Below are 17,016 nucleotides of genomic sequence, written 5' to 3'. Positions count from 1 at the left end.
AAAATGCACTTTTCCTTGTTGAACACGTTTTTTTGTTGTTGTTTATTTTTGCCAGGTGCCGGTAGCAGCCTGCATCAGAAATGTTCCAGCGTCAAGCAGCGCATCATCTCATCCAAGCAGGAGCCGGGTGGAGGGACGGTGGCCGGGGCGGCGGTGAGCGCCGGCGTGGCTGGGGGTCAGCAGGGTGAAGAGGCGGACGGCACCGAGGTCCAGAACAGCGATGTGTCGGAGGGCCAGACGGAACAACCCAGCGCGGGAGGAGGGCGGAGCCGGGCGGGCGGGGCCGAGAGGAGGAACGGCCGGATCACCAAACCCTCCCTGCTTCCGCAGAGCAGCATGGAGGTGTCGTCGTCCACCTCGGCCAACCAGGTGGAGGTGCCCGACACCACCCAGAGCTCGCCGCTGTCCATCACCAGCGACGTGGCCGACAGCCCCGCCCTCGCCATCGGCGCCGGCCTGTCGCAGAGCGCCGCCGTCTTCATGTCCGAGGTGACCACGCTGACGGGCGACTCGGTCTACTCTGCCAGCCACACACACCTGCTGGCCTCCGCCCATGAGAACGCTGCCGCCGCCGCTGCCGCTGCAGGCATCCTGCTGGCCGTGGCCCCCGAGAGCCAGAGGTTCGCCTCCTTCCCGGGTGGCGTGGGCCTGGGCGAGGGCGGCGAGCTGGTGCTGTCCAGCTCCCTGGACTCCAGCGGAGGGGTCAGCCTTCCCGAGACCACCATGACCTTCGACCCGGACTGCTTCCTCAACAACCCGAAGCAGGGGCAGACCTACGGAGGGGGCGGAGGCAAGGCCGAGGGGTGCAACGGCGACGAGGGTGGCGGCGGCGGTGGCGGCGGTGGCGGGGGCGGAGGTCTCCACTGCTCCTCCAACGGCTTCGTCTACAACCCGGCGCTGGTCGGCAGCATCAAGACGGAGGCGGCCGCCGCCATGGAGGCCGCCCAGAGCAGCTACGTGGGCGAGGGGGCGGGTCTCAGTCCCAGCACCACATTGGAGCAGATGGACTTCAGCGCCGTCATGTCGTCCGCCTGCGTCCCCAGCCTGGGCCAGCCGGCGCACCACCCCTCTCCGAGCCTCTTCCTGCAGGCCTCGCCGCAGACTGGCCAGCACGGCCGGCTGCAGTCCAACGGCACCGAGGCGGCGCAGGAGCCGGCAGAGCCGCGCGCCTACGTGGGCCTCTCCGCCGCACCGCCGGCGACGGCGGACCCTCCCGTCACCAATGGAGACCCGCGCGGGCACCTCCGCCAGGCCAGCCCCGAGCAGCAGCAGGGCCCGCGCAGCAGGAACGGACAAGCAGCTGCGGCGGCGGCGGCGGCGGCAAGCCCGTTTCCCATCATGCCGCAGGACACCGCGGCAGAGCAGCCGGGCAACAGGAGGAGATCTGGGGATGAGGCCTCGGAGAACGGCATCGGGGAGGCCGGGGACCCTCACGAGGCCTTTGCGGTCGTGGACACGGAGCGCTACCTGCAGCCCAGCGATAACGGCAGCGGCGGCGGGGAGGAGGGCGGAGGCGGCGGGGGAGCAGGCGGGGGAGGGGGAGGGGGAGGAGGAGGAGGAGGTGGAGGAGGCGAAAGTGAGATCCTGTGCAATGGCGTCAGCTTATCGGGGTCCGGCGGCTCGGTGGTGGCCAGCCCCCAGTCTCTGGCCGCGGGTGCGACCATGGAGGGCGCCCTCTACAGCTCCGCCCTCCCCCAGCAGGGCGGTGCTGGCGTGTCGGCCTCGGCGGCTGAAGCTGGCGGCACCGCCATCAGCCTGGAGGGCTTCGAGGCTTCGTTCGGGAGCCAGTTCTCCGACCTCATCAACGACTTCATCTCGGTGGAAGGGTCGGCGGGCGGGGTGGGCGCGGCCGTCACGGGGGTCCTCATGCCCCAGGAGGGCGCCACGGGCGACGAGCAGGGCGCCGGGCCGGCCCACCTGCAGGGCTCCGAGGTGGAGCAGGGAGCGCTGGGACTGCTGCAGGAGACCGGGAGACTGTTCAGCGTGACTGACTACTCCCCCGAGTGGTCTTATCCAGAGGTTAGTAAAAAACCCAACACAATTATCGTTCATAATTTATTCAGCAGGGTTTTTTTTGTTTTTTTTTATCCCTGGCAGGAAAATCAGTCCCTTCAACTTTGTGAAGTCACACAGACACACAGGCCGGCACTTGTGTTCAACACCGAGAGCGCAATTTAGAAAAGAGACGGGCCGGCCCGACACATCTGAGATTTCGCTGATTGGACTTTGATGAAATTTCAATATTACACAGATTCCCCAGCATGGCTTCATTAATTTGCTGGTGCACGGCTTAGTGACATCGGATCTATCGCTGAATTATAAAAGGAAAATTAGGCATTACAACCATCAAAACACTTGTTTACCTCTGAGGGTTGAGTGACTTCAAATAAATAAATACACATGCTAAATGTTACATACAACAGTTTCTTCCGATCCAAGGAATCACAAGCTGCGTTTCCATGACCACTACAATTGTGCAAAACCTAAACTGGTAATGGAATCATTGCCAGTTCAGGTAATCGTTCTCGCGGAGCGAGATTTGACGAGAATTCCGTCTTGTGCGCTTCACACCATTCAATGGAAACACCTTCAAATCCCAATTGTTCTTTGTCGCAATTTTAGAAATACCGCTTTTATTTTGCCACAAACTGTCATGGAAACGCAGCGACAGTGCGAGACGTGAGAGTGAGGCCTTTGTTTGGGTGTCGCAGGGGGGCGTGAAGGTGTTGATCACAGGCCCGTGGTTGGAGTCCAGCAGTGAGTACAGCTGCCTCTTCGACCACATCAGTGTCCCCGCTGCCCTGATCCAGCCCGGCGTGCTGCGCTGCTACTGCCCAGGTAACGCACCAGTGTGCCAGACACACCAAAGCAGAACCAAGCCAACACAAAGCGGCCGAGAAAACACCTGCATGATGCGGCAGTCTCCCCAAGATGGTCCCCCCCCCCCCCCCCCCCACCGCTTGAATCTTATACATGCTGTCTGTTTTCAGCTCATGACACAGGGCTGGTGATGCTCCAGGTCGCGATGGGCGGTGAGGTCATCTCTTCCTCGGTGGTGTTTGAGTACAAGGCACGCGACCTCCCTGCCCTGCCGTCGTCTCAGCATGACTGGCTGTCCCTTGACGGTGAGGACAACTCTTTCTCCAAGTGTGATTTGTCCTTTTAGAGGGGAAAGGAGGAACATTAAAAGTTCGTGCCTGTGTTTGTGTGTTCCATGTCCCATTTTGATCGTCGCAATGCTGTCATTTCTCATTAACGCGAGCTCGTGTCACCATGGCCGTCGTCTCTGTACAAGCACTCGTTCTTGTCGGCGCTGGCACTTTTCCTTTGTGGCCCTGAGTACTCAGGTTGAACACGGTCTGGTCTAATAGTTCCTCAGGAATCAAAGTAGGATTACATGACATGCTATCGTGTCACATCACAGATTACATTTTGCATGGAATAAAAGAGCAAAAACCTCTGTGTATTACTATGTCTTCATTCTCTCATTTTTCCCTTAGAAATATGAAAGAGATTTTCACATTTTCTTCATCGCTGACTTCAAAAACTAAATATCTAAAGATCTGAACAAAACAGCGCAATTAGAAGTGTGTTTACAAAAATGCTCTGTTGAAGTTTTCTGCCCAAACAAAAAAAAAAGAAAAAGGCTCGACTCAAAGCTTGTTCTCTGTACAACTGCCCCCTGGTACATTACATAGGGTTGATCGCTCACATTTTCTGAGAGTTAGAGCGAGCAAAGGACGCCAAGGATGCACTTTTCTCATTTCTGCAGCTCAGTGACAGGCTTGAGGCGCATATTGTCCTTAGAAAAATGCACAGAATGGAATTCGCACAGCGCGGCACCTTAGACGACCGCTGTGTGTTATCCTCTGCGGTGCAAATGTCTGCTGGTGCAACTGCAGCTGGGAAACACGCGGCTGTCTGTCCTCAGCAGGAATGTCCTGTGTTCGCCCCCGTCTGTGCGTTGCGCAATGCGGCAGTGCGGTTTCCATACAGTCTCCGCGGGCTCGTTGTTCGTTGCCGGAGTGAAGGGCAAGGACGTCGACTGCTGCCACGACGTGTGTGTGTGTGTGTGTGTGTGTGTGTGTGTGTGTGTGTGTGTGTGTGTGTGTGTGTGTGTGTGCGAGTGTTGCAGGGGCGCGCGGTTCTACCGCGTACCGACCGCCGCTATATTTACACAGGTTTCTCGTCAGCTTTGGACCGAGACGTGGACGAGCGCGTCTCGCTTGTTTCCAAGCCAGTTATTTTGTTGCTTTTGTTGTTATTGTTTTTTTTTCCCTTTGGCTTCAAACGCACTTGAGTGCCTCGCTGCCGGGGGGGGGGGGGGGATAGAGGCAGATAACAGATCGGCTCCGTCACATGGCACCGCTCCAGTCGGGTCTGCGTGCGGGCTATTGTTGTTCCGATGACGACCGAGGCTCCCGCAGCTCCGAGTCTGGCGGGCTGATTTGAAGCGTGTCTGCGTTGCCAGACACAACGTGGGGACTTCTCTCTCTCTCTCTCTCTCTCTCTCTCTCTCTCTCTCTCTCTCTCTCTCTCACGCACGCGCGCGCGCACGCAGTCCCTCTATCTCCCCGTCTCCCTCCCCGTGTCTAGTCCCTGTATAGTTGCGCGCTCTGAGAAGTCGTCGCGCACTTCAAACTAAACGAGAAGCAGGGACAAAGAGAGCCGCAGACTGAGAGTCTCACCTCGGGTTCGTAGTATTGTTATTGATTTGGATTTTTTCTTTTTTTTTTCTTTTTTTTTCACGATCACGATTGAACTTCTGAATCTTACCTGCGTTTGGCGCCTCCTAAGAAGCTGGCTGAAAACGCGCTCTCCTCTTCTCTGTTGATGAAACCATCTGCCTGTTGTTGTTGTTGCTGTCTGGGTTTCGCCTCGATGGCTGCCTCTGCATTTGCACGTGTTCCAGCCGGGTATTGTGGTGGTGGGGGGGAGGGGAGATCAACATCGATGTTCGACAAAAGCTGGAGTCAAGTGTTGCTGTGTGTTGTTGTTGTTGTTGTTGTTGTTGTTGTTGTACCTGTATCATTTTGCTGCGGGCATGATGCCGCTGATTCTTGCCGAGCTCCTTGCTTTCAGCACCACCAGTGGTGGACAGCGCCACTCACTTACTACCAATGCTAATGTGGCTAACGAGGACCCTCGTGGTGGCCAGCCAGAGCTTCAGCCAGATGTTTGTTTACATCTTGTGCTGTGTACTACGAAGTTTTCCTCTTTATGGTCCTCTCTCTCTTATTGTTTTGTATGTATTTATGCATGCTTAGAGCGGATAATGTCGTGAAATACTGAATTAGTGTGAGTATGTATAACAACACAATTGTTATGCATGGACACACTGAAGGGACCTGCATTTTACAGAGAGACTTTTCATCCAGGTCTCTTGTGTCACAGGCATATTTAGCCCTCTGTTTACAGCTTCCCACTTTGTTGTACCCTCCACATGTAAGAGAGATAAACACCTGGCTGTCTCAAGTAAAGATATTCCTATTCCTATTTCTGGAGAGGTCATCCACACGCTAGACGTGAAAACATTGGTGAAATGATGTTGAAATGTGATCATGCTGATTACTGAACCCTAACAGCTATCTAAAATGTTAATTAAACAAGTCAGCATTATCACCACAAAAAAAAAAAATGAAGCCACGATTGTCTCACTAGTTTTCTTCAAAACATACTGCTAAATGTCAGCCAGAACACTTGCAGGGGCTTTGTGCTATGTTGGGTAGCCTGAGCCTTAGCCTCTTTTTAAAATGTTGAATGTTCATCGACTTGACTTGCTCCTGAGTGTGTAGTTTCAAATTTGATCTGTGGCTGTATATGTTTAGTATTTCTTTTAAAGACAAATGTCGAAAGAATACTGCCCTTCTATTCAGTTGTGATCAAAAGAGGAGGGGTCAGAGATGCTTTGAGTCTCTCAAGGCTCCACCCCCTCCCAGCACGTTGTGTGCACTGCAGGCATCAGACAAAAAAGAGGAGTGATATCAAAAAGAAAAAAAACAGAGAGACGGAGCGAGAGAGCAGCAGGTGGGGATGACATAATGTGCACTGCAGCAAAACCGCAGCCCCACAGAAACAAAGGGTTACATTCATGTCATGCCATGTCACCGATGCAGGAAGTGCACGTCTGTTCCTCGATCTTTAGTGTTTGTGGCTGTGTTGGTTCCAAAGTTGATGGTTGTTGGGTTTTTTTTCTTCTTTCATTTTAACACAAAACTCACTGTGCAAATGATTTCTTATTTTTATTTCCCTCAGTACAGCAATATGCTTCTGAATCTCTCATTTGCCTTCCTTGAAGTGAAAAATCACTTTTTATTTTTTCTCGCTCCGCTATTTAGAAGCATGTGCTAAAACACAGTTGAGAGAATCAACACCTTTGTGATGCCACAAAGGGCACTGAGACATGCAACCACCTTGTTGTAATTTCCCTTCCACAATGTGTGGGACAACAAAGCATCAGTTCGCTGCAAACCTTTGCAGAAGGCTGAATGTTTTGTGGGAACAATTCTGGCTAATTAATTATTTTTTGGATATCTTTTGGAAATTAATTAATGTGACGCTGCTGAAATAGTCCAGGAGAATAAAAAAAGGTCTTAAAATGGACATTTCATGAGACTTTGAATTAAAAACAAAATAGCAAGAAGGAATGCCAGCAGTGTTTTATATAGTCTACCATATTCCTATAATTTACTCTTGTTTTTCCTTTTCATAGATACCCAGTTCAGGATGTCCATCTTGGAACGGCTGGAGCAGATGGAACAGAGGATGGCTGAGATAACCAATCAGAATCCAAATTCGGAAACCAGTGCAAGCAAGAGCGGAGCAATGGAAGGAGGAGGGGGAGCCTCTGATCAGCAGTCACAAGTAAATCTAAATAAAGTACTGGTTTGTACTAGTTTGAATTTGCCTTTTGAATGATTTATCACAGGCCTCTCACTTGATTCAAAACAAAATGTCCCAACTCTCTGTATTCATAGCATTTATACTGACATGGAACAATTTCTGAAATTCCTTCAGAAAATCAGCCTTTTCAACAATTCCTCTTCATGTCTTTCATGACAATAACCCCACAAAGAGACACAAGAGTCAGCTTGTCCTCTTTGTTTCTCTGCCCTCAGATTTCTCCAGATCAGGGTTCCTTTGAAGGCCGCGTGGTTGTGGTTTGTGAAAAGATGATGTCTCAGCCATGCTGGGCTTCATCCACGCAGCTCGTCCACAGTAAGAACTCCAGAGGAATGACCTTACTGCATCTCGCAGCCGCTCAGGGCTATGCTGGGCTAATTCAGACACTCATTCGCTGGCGGTGAGAAGCACATAATCACGATAGCATGATGGCGGGCCACTGGGAATGCGCAGAAAATGCGAGTTAATCTCACTTTTGCTCTCCCTGCAGCACAAAGCACGCCGACAGTATTGACCTCGAGCTGGAGGTGGATCCACTTAACGTGGACCACTTCTCCTGCACTCCACTGGTGGGTGATCAATATTTCTGAATGGTCTTTTGAGAGTATTTACCGTTCTCTTTGTGCCTCTGCGTGATCTGTTCATTTCTTTGGCTTTCCTCAGATGTGGGCTTGTGCTCTGGGCCACACCGAAGCAGCACTGGTGCTTTACCAATGGGACCCCAGAGCTCTGGTTATCCCTGATTCGCTGGGTCGCTTACCGCTCAACATCGCCCGATCGCGGGGCCACACGCGACTGGCCGAGCTTTTGGAGCAGCTGCAGCAGACTCCTCAAGCGCCAGGCCAGCCGTCTGACAACTGGATGGACAGGTGGAGGGGAGAGTCACAGACCAGTGGGATAAACAGCAGCCCGACCCCCAACCACCGTAACTCAGGTGGGAAGCAAATCCGTGACGGCTCAGCACCAGGAAATGCTTTTCCTAAGGCTGACTCGTTAGTTCATCAAAATGTGTAAAGTAACATTGCGGTAAATCCCATTCAGCCCTGCAGTGTGTATGTAACCAGCTGGTGGCTTGAGTTTTATTTGTGGAGCTTTAATACCCACCACTGAGACACCACAAGTGGTTTCTTCTGGCTTAGTATAAAGCCTGGAAACAACTTGGCTGACTTAACCAAAGATTTCAGTGTATTCACGTGTACATTTTATTCGATGTGTCTAGGCCAACAAAAAATATGCATGAGTCTGAAGCGCAGACCTTTAAGTTGCTGCTAAGTGGATTTGACCACGTCAGTGCTTCCTGTTTCCAGTGTCTGCGCTAAGCCGAACTTACTGACTGCTGACTTCAGTCATCGCTCCTCTCATTCACTCTTTTCTAATCTTCTCACCTGACTCATGGAAGGCAAGCTGTTGTACCCAGGGCAAATGATAAATTACTGTATGCAGCAATCTTTGATTCCTGTCATGTCTGCGGAACTGTTTTGGAAATCTAAAATCCTAAGCGAAATGATATTTTTAAGCTATTTTAAGGCATAAGCAATAAAAAAAAAATGCATGCTTTGTCGGGTTTTTGATTGACCTTATTTGCATATCTGTGATAGCAAATCATTGTGGTTGTTTCCACAGAGCTGAAGAGAGCCAGGACAGAGAGCCAGACCGACAGCCAGGGCTCCAACTGGAGCCAGTCGAGGCACCGAGCCCAGCAGGGAACCCAGGGGGAACAGGGGGGCACGCCCCCAGCCAAGAGACTCAAACCAAACCAAGACACCCAGCAACAGCTCGCCAACTCCATCCCTGCCACATACACACTCAGCTCCCTCCTGAATTCATCCCCCAATCCCAACCTCCAGCGCTCCCTCCCTGCCAGCGCCCCACAGACTCAACCCTCAACCCTCAGCTGTCAAAATGCGCCTCCCGCCAGCTCCAGCCCTCACCGGCCTCAGATCCACAGCGCGCCATTCTCCCACCTGCAGGCCAGGTCTGGAGGGGGCGCCCGGTGGAGGCTGAGGCAGACTTTGGGGCAGCGCAGCCTTGCCAGGAGGATTCAGGGCAAGGAGAGGCTGGCAGTTCATCTGCGTCAAAGTTTGCTGTCTGACAGGGGGGAGGAGACAGAGTTGCTGACCTATCAGGATAACACGGAGGACTTACAGGTAGGTAGAGCTGATTAAAGTGGGTTAGTCGTTTGCGTGCAGCCTGGTTTTGTTTTTTGTTTTTTTCACATGGTCACGCTTGCTTGGACGCGCTGATTTCAGGATGTAAGCAAAAAATATTGCACGAATGGTTCCTCGTACTTAATAAAATACTCATGTAAAAGAATGGCAAGCTCTTGACAATGTGCCTGTTGGCACCCCATGCTTGTATGTTGTCAAATGATCAGTGGTTAAACAGGTGAACAGACACTGTACATTCATATAGACGTGTGAATGTACATCCCCAGAGTGGAAATGATCCTTTGCCTAACAGGTCTTTGTGAGAATAACACCGGCACTTTACTCCTTTCAGATGGACATCACTATGCTCGCTGATCACATCATGGAGGCTTCAACCTGTGGGCTGAAGCAGGGAGCTATGGAGGCTGAATCTGATTCCGGAAAGGTTGGGATCGGTAGCGACATGAGATTTCTGTCTGGTTACCTCAGTGAGGTAGAAAGGTGAGTCTCAGATTTTCCAATGGCTTCGCCTAAGAAGATAATGACTTGGGGAATCTTTTTTCCGTTACCATAAAGCTGTCTTTGTCTCCACGTTCTTCCTCCAGGTTTCTAAACTCCAAGCCTCAAACTCCCAGTCCTAGACCAAACCCTCTCGTAGGGCCTGCAGATCAGCAGAGTCCTCAGGCGAAGCAGGCCCTGTCTTTCCCCTCTGAGTGGAACTCCTTCCTCTCTGCTGCTTTGAAAGAGGAAAGGTTGAAAATGGACTCTTCCTGCCTATCCATGACTGAGACAGAGCAAGGAGAACTGTATGAGACCATCAGGCATGCTTTGCACTCCCTCAGAAAGCATAAGGTAGACTACTTACGTTCTACTTACATTTGAAAAAAATAATAATGCCAGTTTTAACCGGTGATTGATCAGGAATCTGAAGCATTTTAGAATTTAAATGATTGGACTCTCACCACAATATCTCAATGTGACCATCATGTTTTGACATGTGCTGTGTTGCCACACTCTCCTCAGGGTCCCGTTCAGGACCAACGCAGAGAGATTGCAGCAGTCATTCAGCGCTGCTACAAGAGATACAAGCAGGTAGGAGCGGCTGAGCACAGACAAAAGTTGAAATCCTTTTAGAGGAAGAAACAAGAGCGTCCCAGCCAACTGGACCGGTCTCCGTATCGATTCCCGCAGAACGCCAGAATTAGTAACTTAGTTATGTGTGAAGGATTACCTATCAAGGTTCATGGCTTTATCTGTGTCGGATAAATGGGACTTAAGCCAGCTTCATGGAACTGCCCTCTAATGCCAATTTAAAGTTCCAGTCTTTGTAATAGGATGTGGTAGCCCATTACATCAAACGAAACACTAACAGGACGAGCACAGAGATAAATCTTTAGCCTGAAGTGATTACAAAGTCACGTCTCACCTTGACCTTTGCACTCTGTGCACCGTGGTGCATTCTGAAACTGGGCTGGGTCCACCTTGCCAAAACAAACCATGATAGTCTTCATAGTCGTTCTTGTGTTAATGTAGTGTGCTGAAGTCTTTAATTGTCCAAATTTTAAAAAATATCTTAATCTTGATCTTTTTAAGACAATGATTTACTGTAATCACAGAATAATGCCAAAAGGCAGTGAGCATCATCAGTTTGTTTTAAGATTCAGAATTTTTCAGTGCAGCCACTTTTTCATGTACCTCCAGTATTGATGTAACAAGACTGTTACTGTTTTCTCACCATGTGATTCTGTGGCCAACCTCATTGGCACACCTCCTATGTAATAACCATGTCCATGTTGTTGCCATGCAATACCGACATGATGAGTCTTGAGCTTCGCACTCAACGCCACTCGTACCCAGCGCTGCTCTCCTTGTCACAGTATGCACTTTATAAGAGGATGACCCTGGCAGCCATCCTGATCCAGAGTCGTTTCCGGAGTTTCCACGAGCAGAAGAAGTTCCAACAGAGTCGTCGAGCAGCAGTCCTCATCCAGCAATACTACCGCTCCTACAGACACTCCCTCAGGTGTGTCACACACGAACACACATTAATACGGAGCGCAATTACGCAAGCATTCCCTTTCTTCTTCTTCACTCTTGTGTTTTGTTTTGTTTCTTCTGCCGACAGCAGCCTCCTAACGAAGAAACAGAACCAGGCTGCACGCAAGATTCTGAGGTTCCTGCTCCGATGCCGCCACAGGTGAGGCACAGAACTCTCCACACAACCCTGCACATAGAAAAAAAAGAACAAAAAAAAAAAACCAAGGACACACAACCATTACACATTACCTCACACTTATAGCCCACTGGCACTTGTGTCCTCACCACAGTGGTGCTAATAGTTGGTGTTGTTTTACTGTTCCTGCGAAGCCCCTTGATGGACCATAGGCCTCTGAAGCGGGTGAGTCGACTCTCCCTCCTCCCCTACCCCTCTCCTCTCCCCTGGTGGCTGATGCCTGTTTGCATGTCAGCGGAGGCAGGGGGAGAGGACTGCGGCGAACACCTATCCTTCCCCGCCTCTCTCTCTCCTTCCCTTCCTGGCTCTTTATCTCGCTCTGCCTCTCGCTCTCCGAGGACTGCTGAGTGGCGTCGGTGCTCCTGCATGATAGAGTAGAGCAGCCATTTCTTTTGCATACGGTCATTGTAGGGGCATGTTTTTACCGACATCACAGGGGGATTCGTGAGTGTCGTGCTTGGCCTGCAGGTCTCTTATCTCGTCCCTTGATTGGGAGCGGTGGCGGCGGGGGTGGTGGTGGTGGGAGGTGGAGGGGGGAGGAGGTGCAGACAGGATGCAGAGTGTGTGTGCGTGCCGTACTGCAGGAACTGCAGAGTGTTTGTTTTATTACTTTCCTGTCGCTAATTATGGCCGTTGGACGTTAAAGTCGTGGAAAGAAAACATGAACAGCCACGCACACACACACACACACACACACACACACACACACACACACACACACACACGACACACACACGCACACACACAAAACCTCCACTGTGAGCACGCCTCTAATGTGTGTTTGTTTTTTCCAGGGCCAGAGAGCAGAGAAAGGCCAGGGGTCCTGAGAACCAAACACCAGGCCCCACACACAGTCCCCTCAGCCTGTGAGCAAACCAATAAACCCTTCCCTCCTTCCCTCCTTCCCTCCTTCCTTCCCTCAGCCTTCCCTCCCTCCCTGCCAACATCTTTTTCCTCTCATGCATCCCCTGAAAACTCTCCGCTCTCCTCCTCATCCCCTCTCCTCTTCCCTTCCTTCCTTCTCACTCTTTTTACCCTCTTCCCCCTTCTAATCTCAAGAGGGCGGGGGGGGGAGAAAAAACTCTTCCCAGACAGACTGAGGACAGGATAGGTGTTCATCATGGCAGCTTAGACAGACAGACTGCTGGGTGGAGCCCAGGGACCTGGCTCTGCCCACAGCACTGATCCTCCTCCACAGTTTCACTGGGAGGCCATCACATTAACCTCATGGCATTCTTTGCACTCTTCATGGGTATGTTTCTTTGCGAGAGCAACTCGATGAGCCAGGCAAGACGAACGCGAGGAGCGGCTGCCGCACGCGCGGCAGGGGGAGCGGACACGGCGGAAAGGAACAACTGCTGGCCCAACATAGAAGCTACTTTGACATGCAGAACATATACGAAACCTTTTGCGTTTTGTATCCAAGCGGTGATCCATGAAAGAATAAGAAAAAAAAAAAAAAAACATAAACCAAAAAACTCACTTCTGTGTTGCATTTGCATGCAAGATTTTCTTTGCTTATTCCTCCTCCACATCTTCTTGAAGATCTTAAGTGGCAAGTCATTCAGCTGATCCAGTACATCACAGATACCACCAACCACTCTGACTCACAGGCCTACAAATATACTAATCAGTCACCGGCGATCCAAAGGGGAGGAACTGCACTTGAATGTAAGAGGGGCATTGTTCGGGGAAAAAAAGGGTTGGGGTCATAACAACGATGTCTTAATTTGTTACATGGACTTTGTATGGAGTCGTTCTCAGAGGCTGCGTTCGCTGGCCTAATGTGGTGTGTCCGTGTTTGTTCAATTCAATGCATGTGTTTGAGCTACAAGCTCCTGCATGCTTGCCAAACTGCTTTAGTGTTGTTTCTTTTGTATTTCTATGTGTAGTTGTGTCTCACTTTCGTCCTCATCAACTTATCCTTGCCCTGTGTAATGTGAACTGTGTAAGGACAAATGACTTATTTTGGGTGCTTTTTTTTACTCTATTTATTTCAGGGTCTAATTATTTATTTGATTGGTTCAAGAGTGGTTTTGCTTGAGACTGGTTTTTCCCCCTTGTGTGGTTAAATATGACATGTTCCAATGGTTAAATGTCTCTGTTAATTTGTTCTATGCGTGAACCTCCAAATCCCTATCTGTGGTTTTGAGGAGAGAGTCACATACCATTGCCTTGACTTCTTCTTGACTCTGAGAGGTCTCTATGCTTGCTCTGTATAGGACATGGGTCCTATACCTACCCCTATCCAGGGCACTGATCCCCATATTAGCCCATATGGGCAATCAAATCCATATTTTGGACTATTGCATATTCCTGTATATAAACTGACGAGGTGAGGGGATACGAGGACCCTCAAACTTTTTCATAAGAGGACTGTATTTAAGATTATAAATTATTTTACTCCCATAATGAGAACTTAAGACAGAGACCTGGGTGCACAGGATGGCTGTACTGCATGTAAATACTGTAGATATCACAAACGGACTATTGTGCATGAGATTAAAGACAAAGAAACAGCAAAAAGAACATGTTAGTGGCTATGGACTACGAGAGGATTTTAATTGCTTCACATTAAAAGAGTATCCAGTATAAGTGTTACTGAAAAGAACATTTTGTTTAAAGCATGCAACTGAAAAATCTAATGTTAGAAATATGGGGAAAAAAGACTTAGCTAAGACAACGATCTTTCAGACAAAAAACATTTACACTTTGTGCTTTTGTTTCTTGGCTAGCAAAAATTAAACCCTTTTGCCAGTAGTGCCAATTACTATGAATGCTACTTTGCCTAACAATTTGTTTTGTTGGGGAAGCAAACACCCAAGCAACATCAGTTTTATCTCCAGAGGCAACAACGACAACAACACACACAGACAGACAACAAACGCTAGAAGAGATATAGTTTTAGTTCAAACATAGACCTACAAGTTCTGAGGTTCGTCTAAGACAGACATAGACGAGGATGGCGATGATGGAAGAATGACAACAATACTAATGGTGATGAAGGTGATGCTTGTTTGACTGTAAAATGCAATGAATGGTCATCCAAAAAAAAAAAAAAAGGGCAAGAGGGCACTACATTCTTTACGGTGCGGTTGTGCTTCAGCAACGCACTACTTTTTCTTAAGTAAACATCAGTCATCTCCAGCAGATCCAGCCTGGCCTCCAGTCTAAGCTTTCCATCTTCAAACAGAATGTCTCCGCCCCACATTTTTACATATCATTTGATTCATTTTCCCTTTTCTTGTCATTGTCACTGCCATTGATGTTACGACGTGTAATTTAGACTTCTGGAAAGCTCTGTTTAGAAAGTGCCTGCTCAATAACTGAAATGTGCAAGCTAATATCAGGAAATATCTATTGTACGTCCTCCAAAAGGTTGCCAGTTACCTGTTATTTGTTTTCCCTAAATTGTGTGAATTTGACAGTGTTAAACTTGATCCCAGTCTCAGTTTTTTTTTTTTTTTCTTGTCCGTTTGTATGAATGGGTGTTCATGGCCTGACAGATGCTGTTTGTCACTTTATGAAACGAACCAGTAATTACAGTATCACTTTATGCCCCGCTCGCCTGTCAGTTTTGGCAAAACAAACGGATCAAATTGAGTGTCAGTGTGTGAAAGGCACTGTCACGGGGTTCAGTGGAAGACATGTTGTTTTTTTTTCGCTGCATGGTCTCACTTTGTCTGTTTTCCCTCTGAGATCGTCTTGCAGCATTTAAATGAAAACAGATGATAATCTGTGACACACATTTCCTTTTTTTTGTGTGTGTGTGTGTGTGTGTTTCTGTGTCTCCCCCCCCGCCCCCCAGAAGTGCACGCACATGTACGAGCACAAATGAACACATTCAGTCACAGGCTTACAAAAGAAAAAAAAAAAAAAGCCACACTCCATCTCCCTGTGCTTTTGTCTTTGGGAACAATTAAATCTCTCCCTCAGATTTTACTCAGGGTTGACGAACAGGGAGATTAGGTGGAGTATCACGAGCACTGACGAGTTGTACCACCACTGCTGAGTGTGTACATTTGTGTGTGCATCTGTGTGCACGTCTGTGTGTTACCTGTGTTCGTTAGGGATGCTTCATTCCTTCTAGTTGAACCGTTCTCTTATACTTTTCAAATCAGGGTCTTGAGTGACACGTCCCCTCTGATAATCCACCTTGTTGTTGTGAAGAAGCGAATTAGATCCGTTGGCCACATGCCACTGGCGTGTGTGTGCATATCTTTTTATATGAGAAAAACAAATTCCCAAATCCTTTATTTTCTAGGATTTTATGAATATAACAAAATTCAACGTAGTAAAAAGAGGAATTTCTATTTATACATAAGCTCTAGTCTGGAATAATAATAACCAGGATTCTTAAATAGACATTATGTAGTTTTTCTACCTTAAAATTACACTCTTGAAATCCTTTTTATAATTTATTGACTCGTAACAGGGAGAGTCGCCTGCCTGCGACGCAGTTGCACCCAACTGGCCTGAGGTTCAGATCGGACAGGTGTGCTTTTATGGCAGGATGCCGGGCAGGCACAGAGGTTATAAAGTCCTGTAGCAGGCCAGCTGGGTGCATCGTGTCAGGGGTGTCAGTTTCCTTGTAAGAAGTCAATGAATTGTAAAAAAAAAAAAAAAAAATGTTACTGAAACTATTACTTTAAGGCAGACAAAATACATAGAATTGCTCTATAACAAGTAGTAATTTATAATGCAAGGATAGATAATGGCTGTGTCACCTACTTTTAAAAACAGAAAAAATAAAATAGAATTATAACATAGTCAAAGATTTACAATCTGAGGATCTCTGATATGTGTTTCACATGTGTTCTGAACTTTCATCACAACAAAGAGACAGCCTCGGTCAGGACAGCACCAGTCAGAAACATTCACACAACTGTATCACGTGGGCCTCCTCCAAAACAGGTCCCATCTCGCCTCAGCACAAGCTAAACCACATACAAACAATGCTTTATGCTCTTATATATTATATGCACATACAGACGACGGCTTGCACTTATCAACACATACAGACTATTCACCCAGGTGAAACTAGACACACAGGTTGCAGAAATTCATCAGTGTGGTCATGTTTTTTGGAGAGGATGGTGACTGTACAAAAAAGGTATGTAGAGTAGAAGAAGTTAAAAAAAAATACATAAATATAAAGAAATATGCCATAGTAGACAGCTGGTAGACAAATGCAGAGACGGCCTCTGTTTTCATAAGTCCGCCTAGAAATAAATGGTATTCCTTCCAGGCCTTGTTTTGAGAGGGCGTGGCCAAACACCACATTGCATGCTAGAATGATAGACCCTTATAGATAATCTATGGCTAGACCTCTCCTTGCCTTCCTCTTCTTCCACCCCGTCTTCCCTCTATCTCATCTCCTGCTGTACTCCCACCTTGCCTGCTGTTGTGTTCTCCATAACCTATCTCAGTATTTTCATTCCTCTTTTTTGTAGCCTAGATTTTACTTTGTTTTACAAACGTGCATGCACAAGCATCACTAAATTGTTGATGTTTTTAAAAAAGAAGAAGAATATTTTGTTGCTGAGGCCATGCAAAGTGTTTTGAATATTGCCCTTATATGTGGAAAATGTCTTCTGAATGCTTTACATAATTTCTGCTGTAAAACGAAATCAGAATAAAAAGAAAATTTGCACTTTAACTTGTTTTTTTTCACCTGACATTTGTGTCTCACAATAGAGAGCTAGCTGATGTCTCCTTTAGATCTAGCAACGT

The 17,016-nt window shown here is 48.4% G+C and overlaps 1 protein-coding gene across 9 annotated transcripts in view; it reads left to right on the top strand.

Annotated features, from left to right (window-relative positions):
• Positions 1-16,942, top strand: part of LOC142880489 (calmodulin-binding transcription activator 1-like) — a 59,202-nt gene extending 42,260 nt beyond the window's left edge. For 2 of the 9 annotated variants that reach the window (XM_076014482.1, XM_076014484.1), the window contains exons 8-22: positions 56-2,019; positions 2,712-2,838; positions 2,991-3,125; positions 6,713-6,864; positions 7,119-7,303; positions 7,394-7,472; positions 7,567-7,837; positions 8,527-9,050; positions 9,403-9,551; positions 9,656-9,902; positions 10,074-10,142; positions 10,928-11,073; positions 11,176-11,247; positions 12,078-12,149; positions 12,345-16,942. In XM_076014482.1, coding sequence (XP_075870597.1) covers positions 56-2,019; positions 2,712-2,838; positions 2,991-3,125; positions 6,713-6,864; positions 7,119-7,303; positions 7,394-7,472; positions 7,567-7,837; positions 8,527-9,050; positions 9,403-9,551; positions 9,656-9,902; positions 10,074-10,142; positions 10,928-11,073; positions 11,176-11,247; positions 12,078-12,149; positions 12,345-12,468 — 4,316 coding nt within the window. In that variant the 3' untranslated portion in view covers positions 12,469-16,942. Of the gene's footprint in view, positions 1-55; positions 2,020-2,711; positions 2,839-2,990; positions 3,126-6,712; positions 6,865-7,118; positions 7,304-7,393; positions 7,473-7,566; positions 7,838-8,526; positions 9,051-9,402; positions 9,552-9,655; positions 9,903-10,073; positions 10,143-10,927; positions 11,248-11,417; positions 11,449-12,077 lie in introns of all 9 variants that reach the window. The other 7 variants (XM_076014488.1, XM_076014491.1, XM_076014483.1 and 4 more) reach the window with 6 other exon arrangements.
• Positions 16,943-17,016: the final 74 nt, after the last annotated feature.

Source organism: Nelusetta ayraudi, unplaced genomic scaffold (assembly GCF_046127955.1).
Source record: "Nelusetta ayraudi isolate G7.1 ecotype Tasmania unplaced genomic scaffold, CSIRO-AGI_Nayr_v1 ptg000168l, whole genome shotgun sequence".
Classification (NCBI taxonomy): domain Eukaryota; kingdom Metazoa; phylum Chordata; class Actinopteri; order Tetraodontiformes; family Monacanthidae; genus Nelusetta; species Nelusetta ayraudi.
The sequence above is the reverse complement of the archived record's forward strand: the minus strand, read 5'-3'. Positions and strand labels throughout refer to the sequence as shown.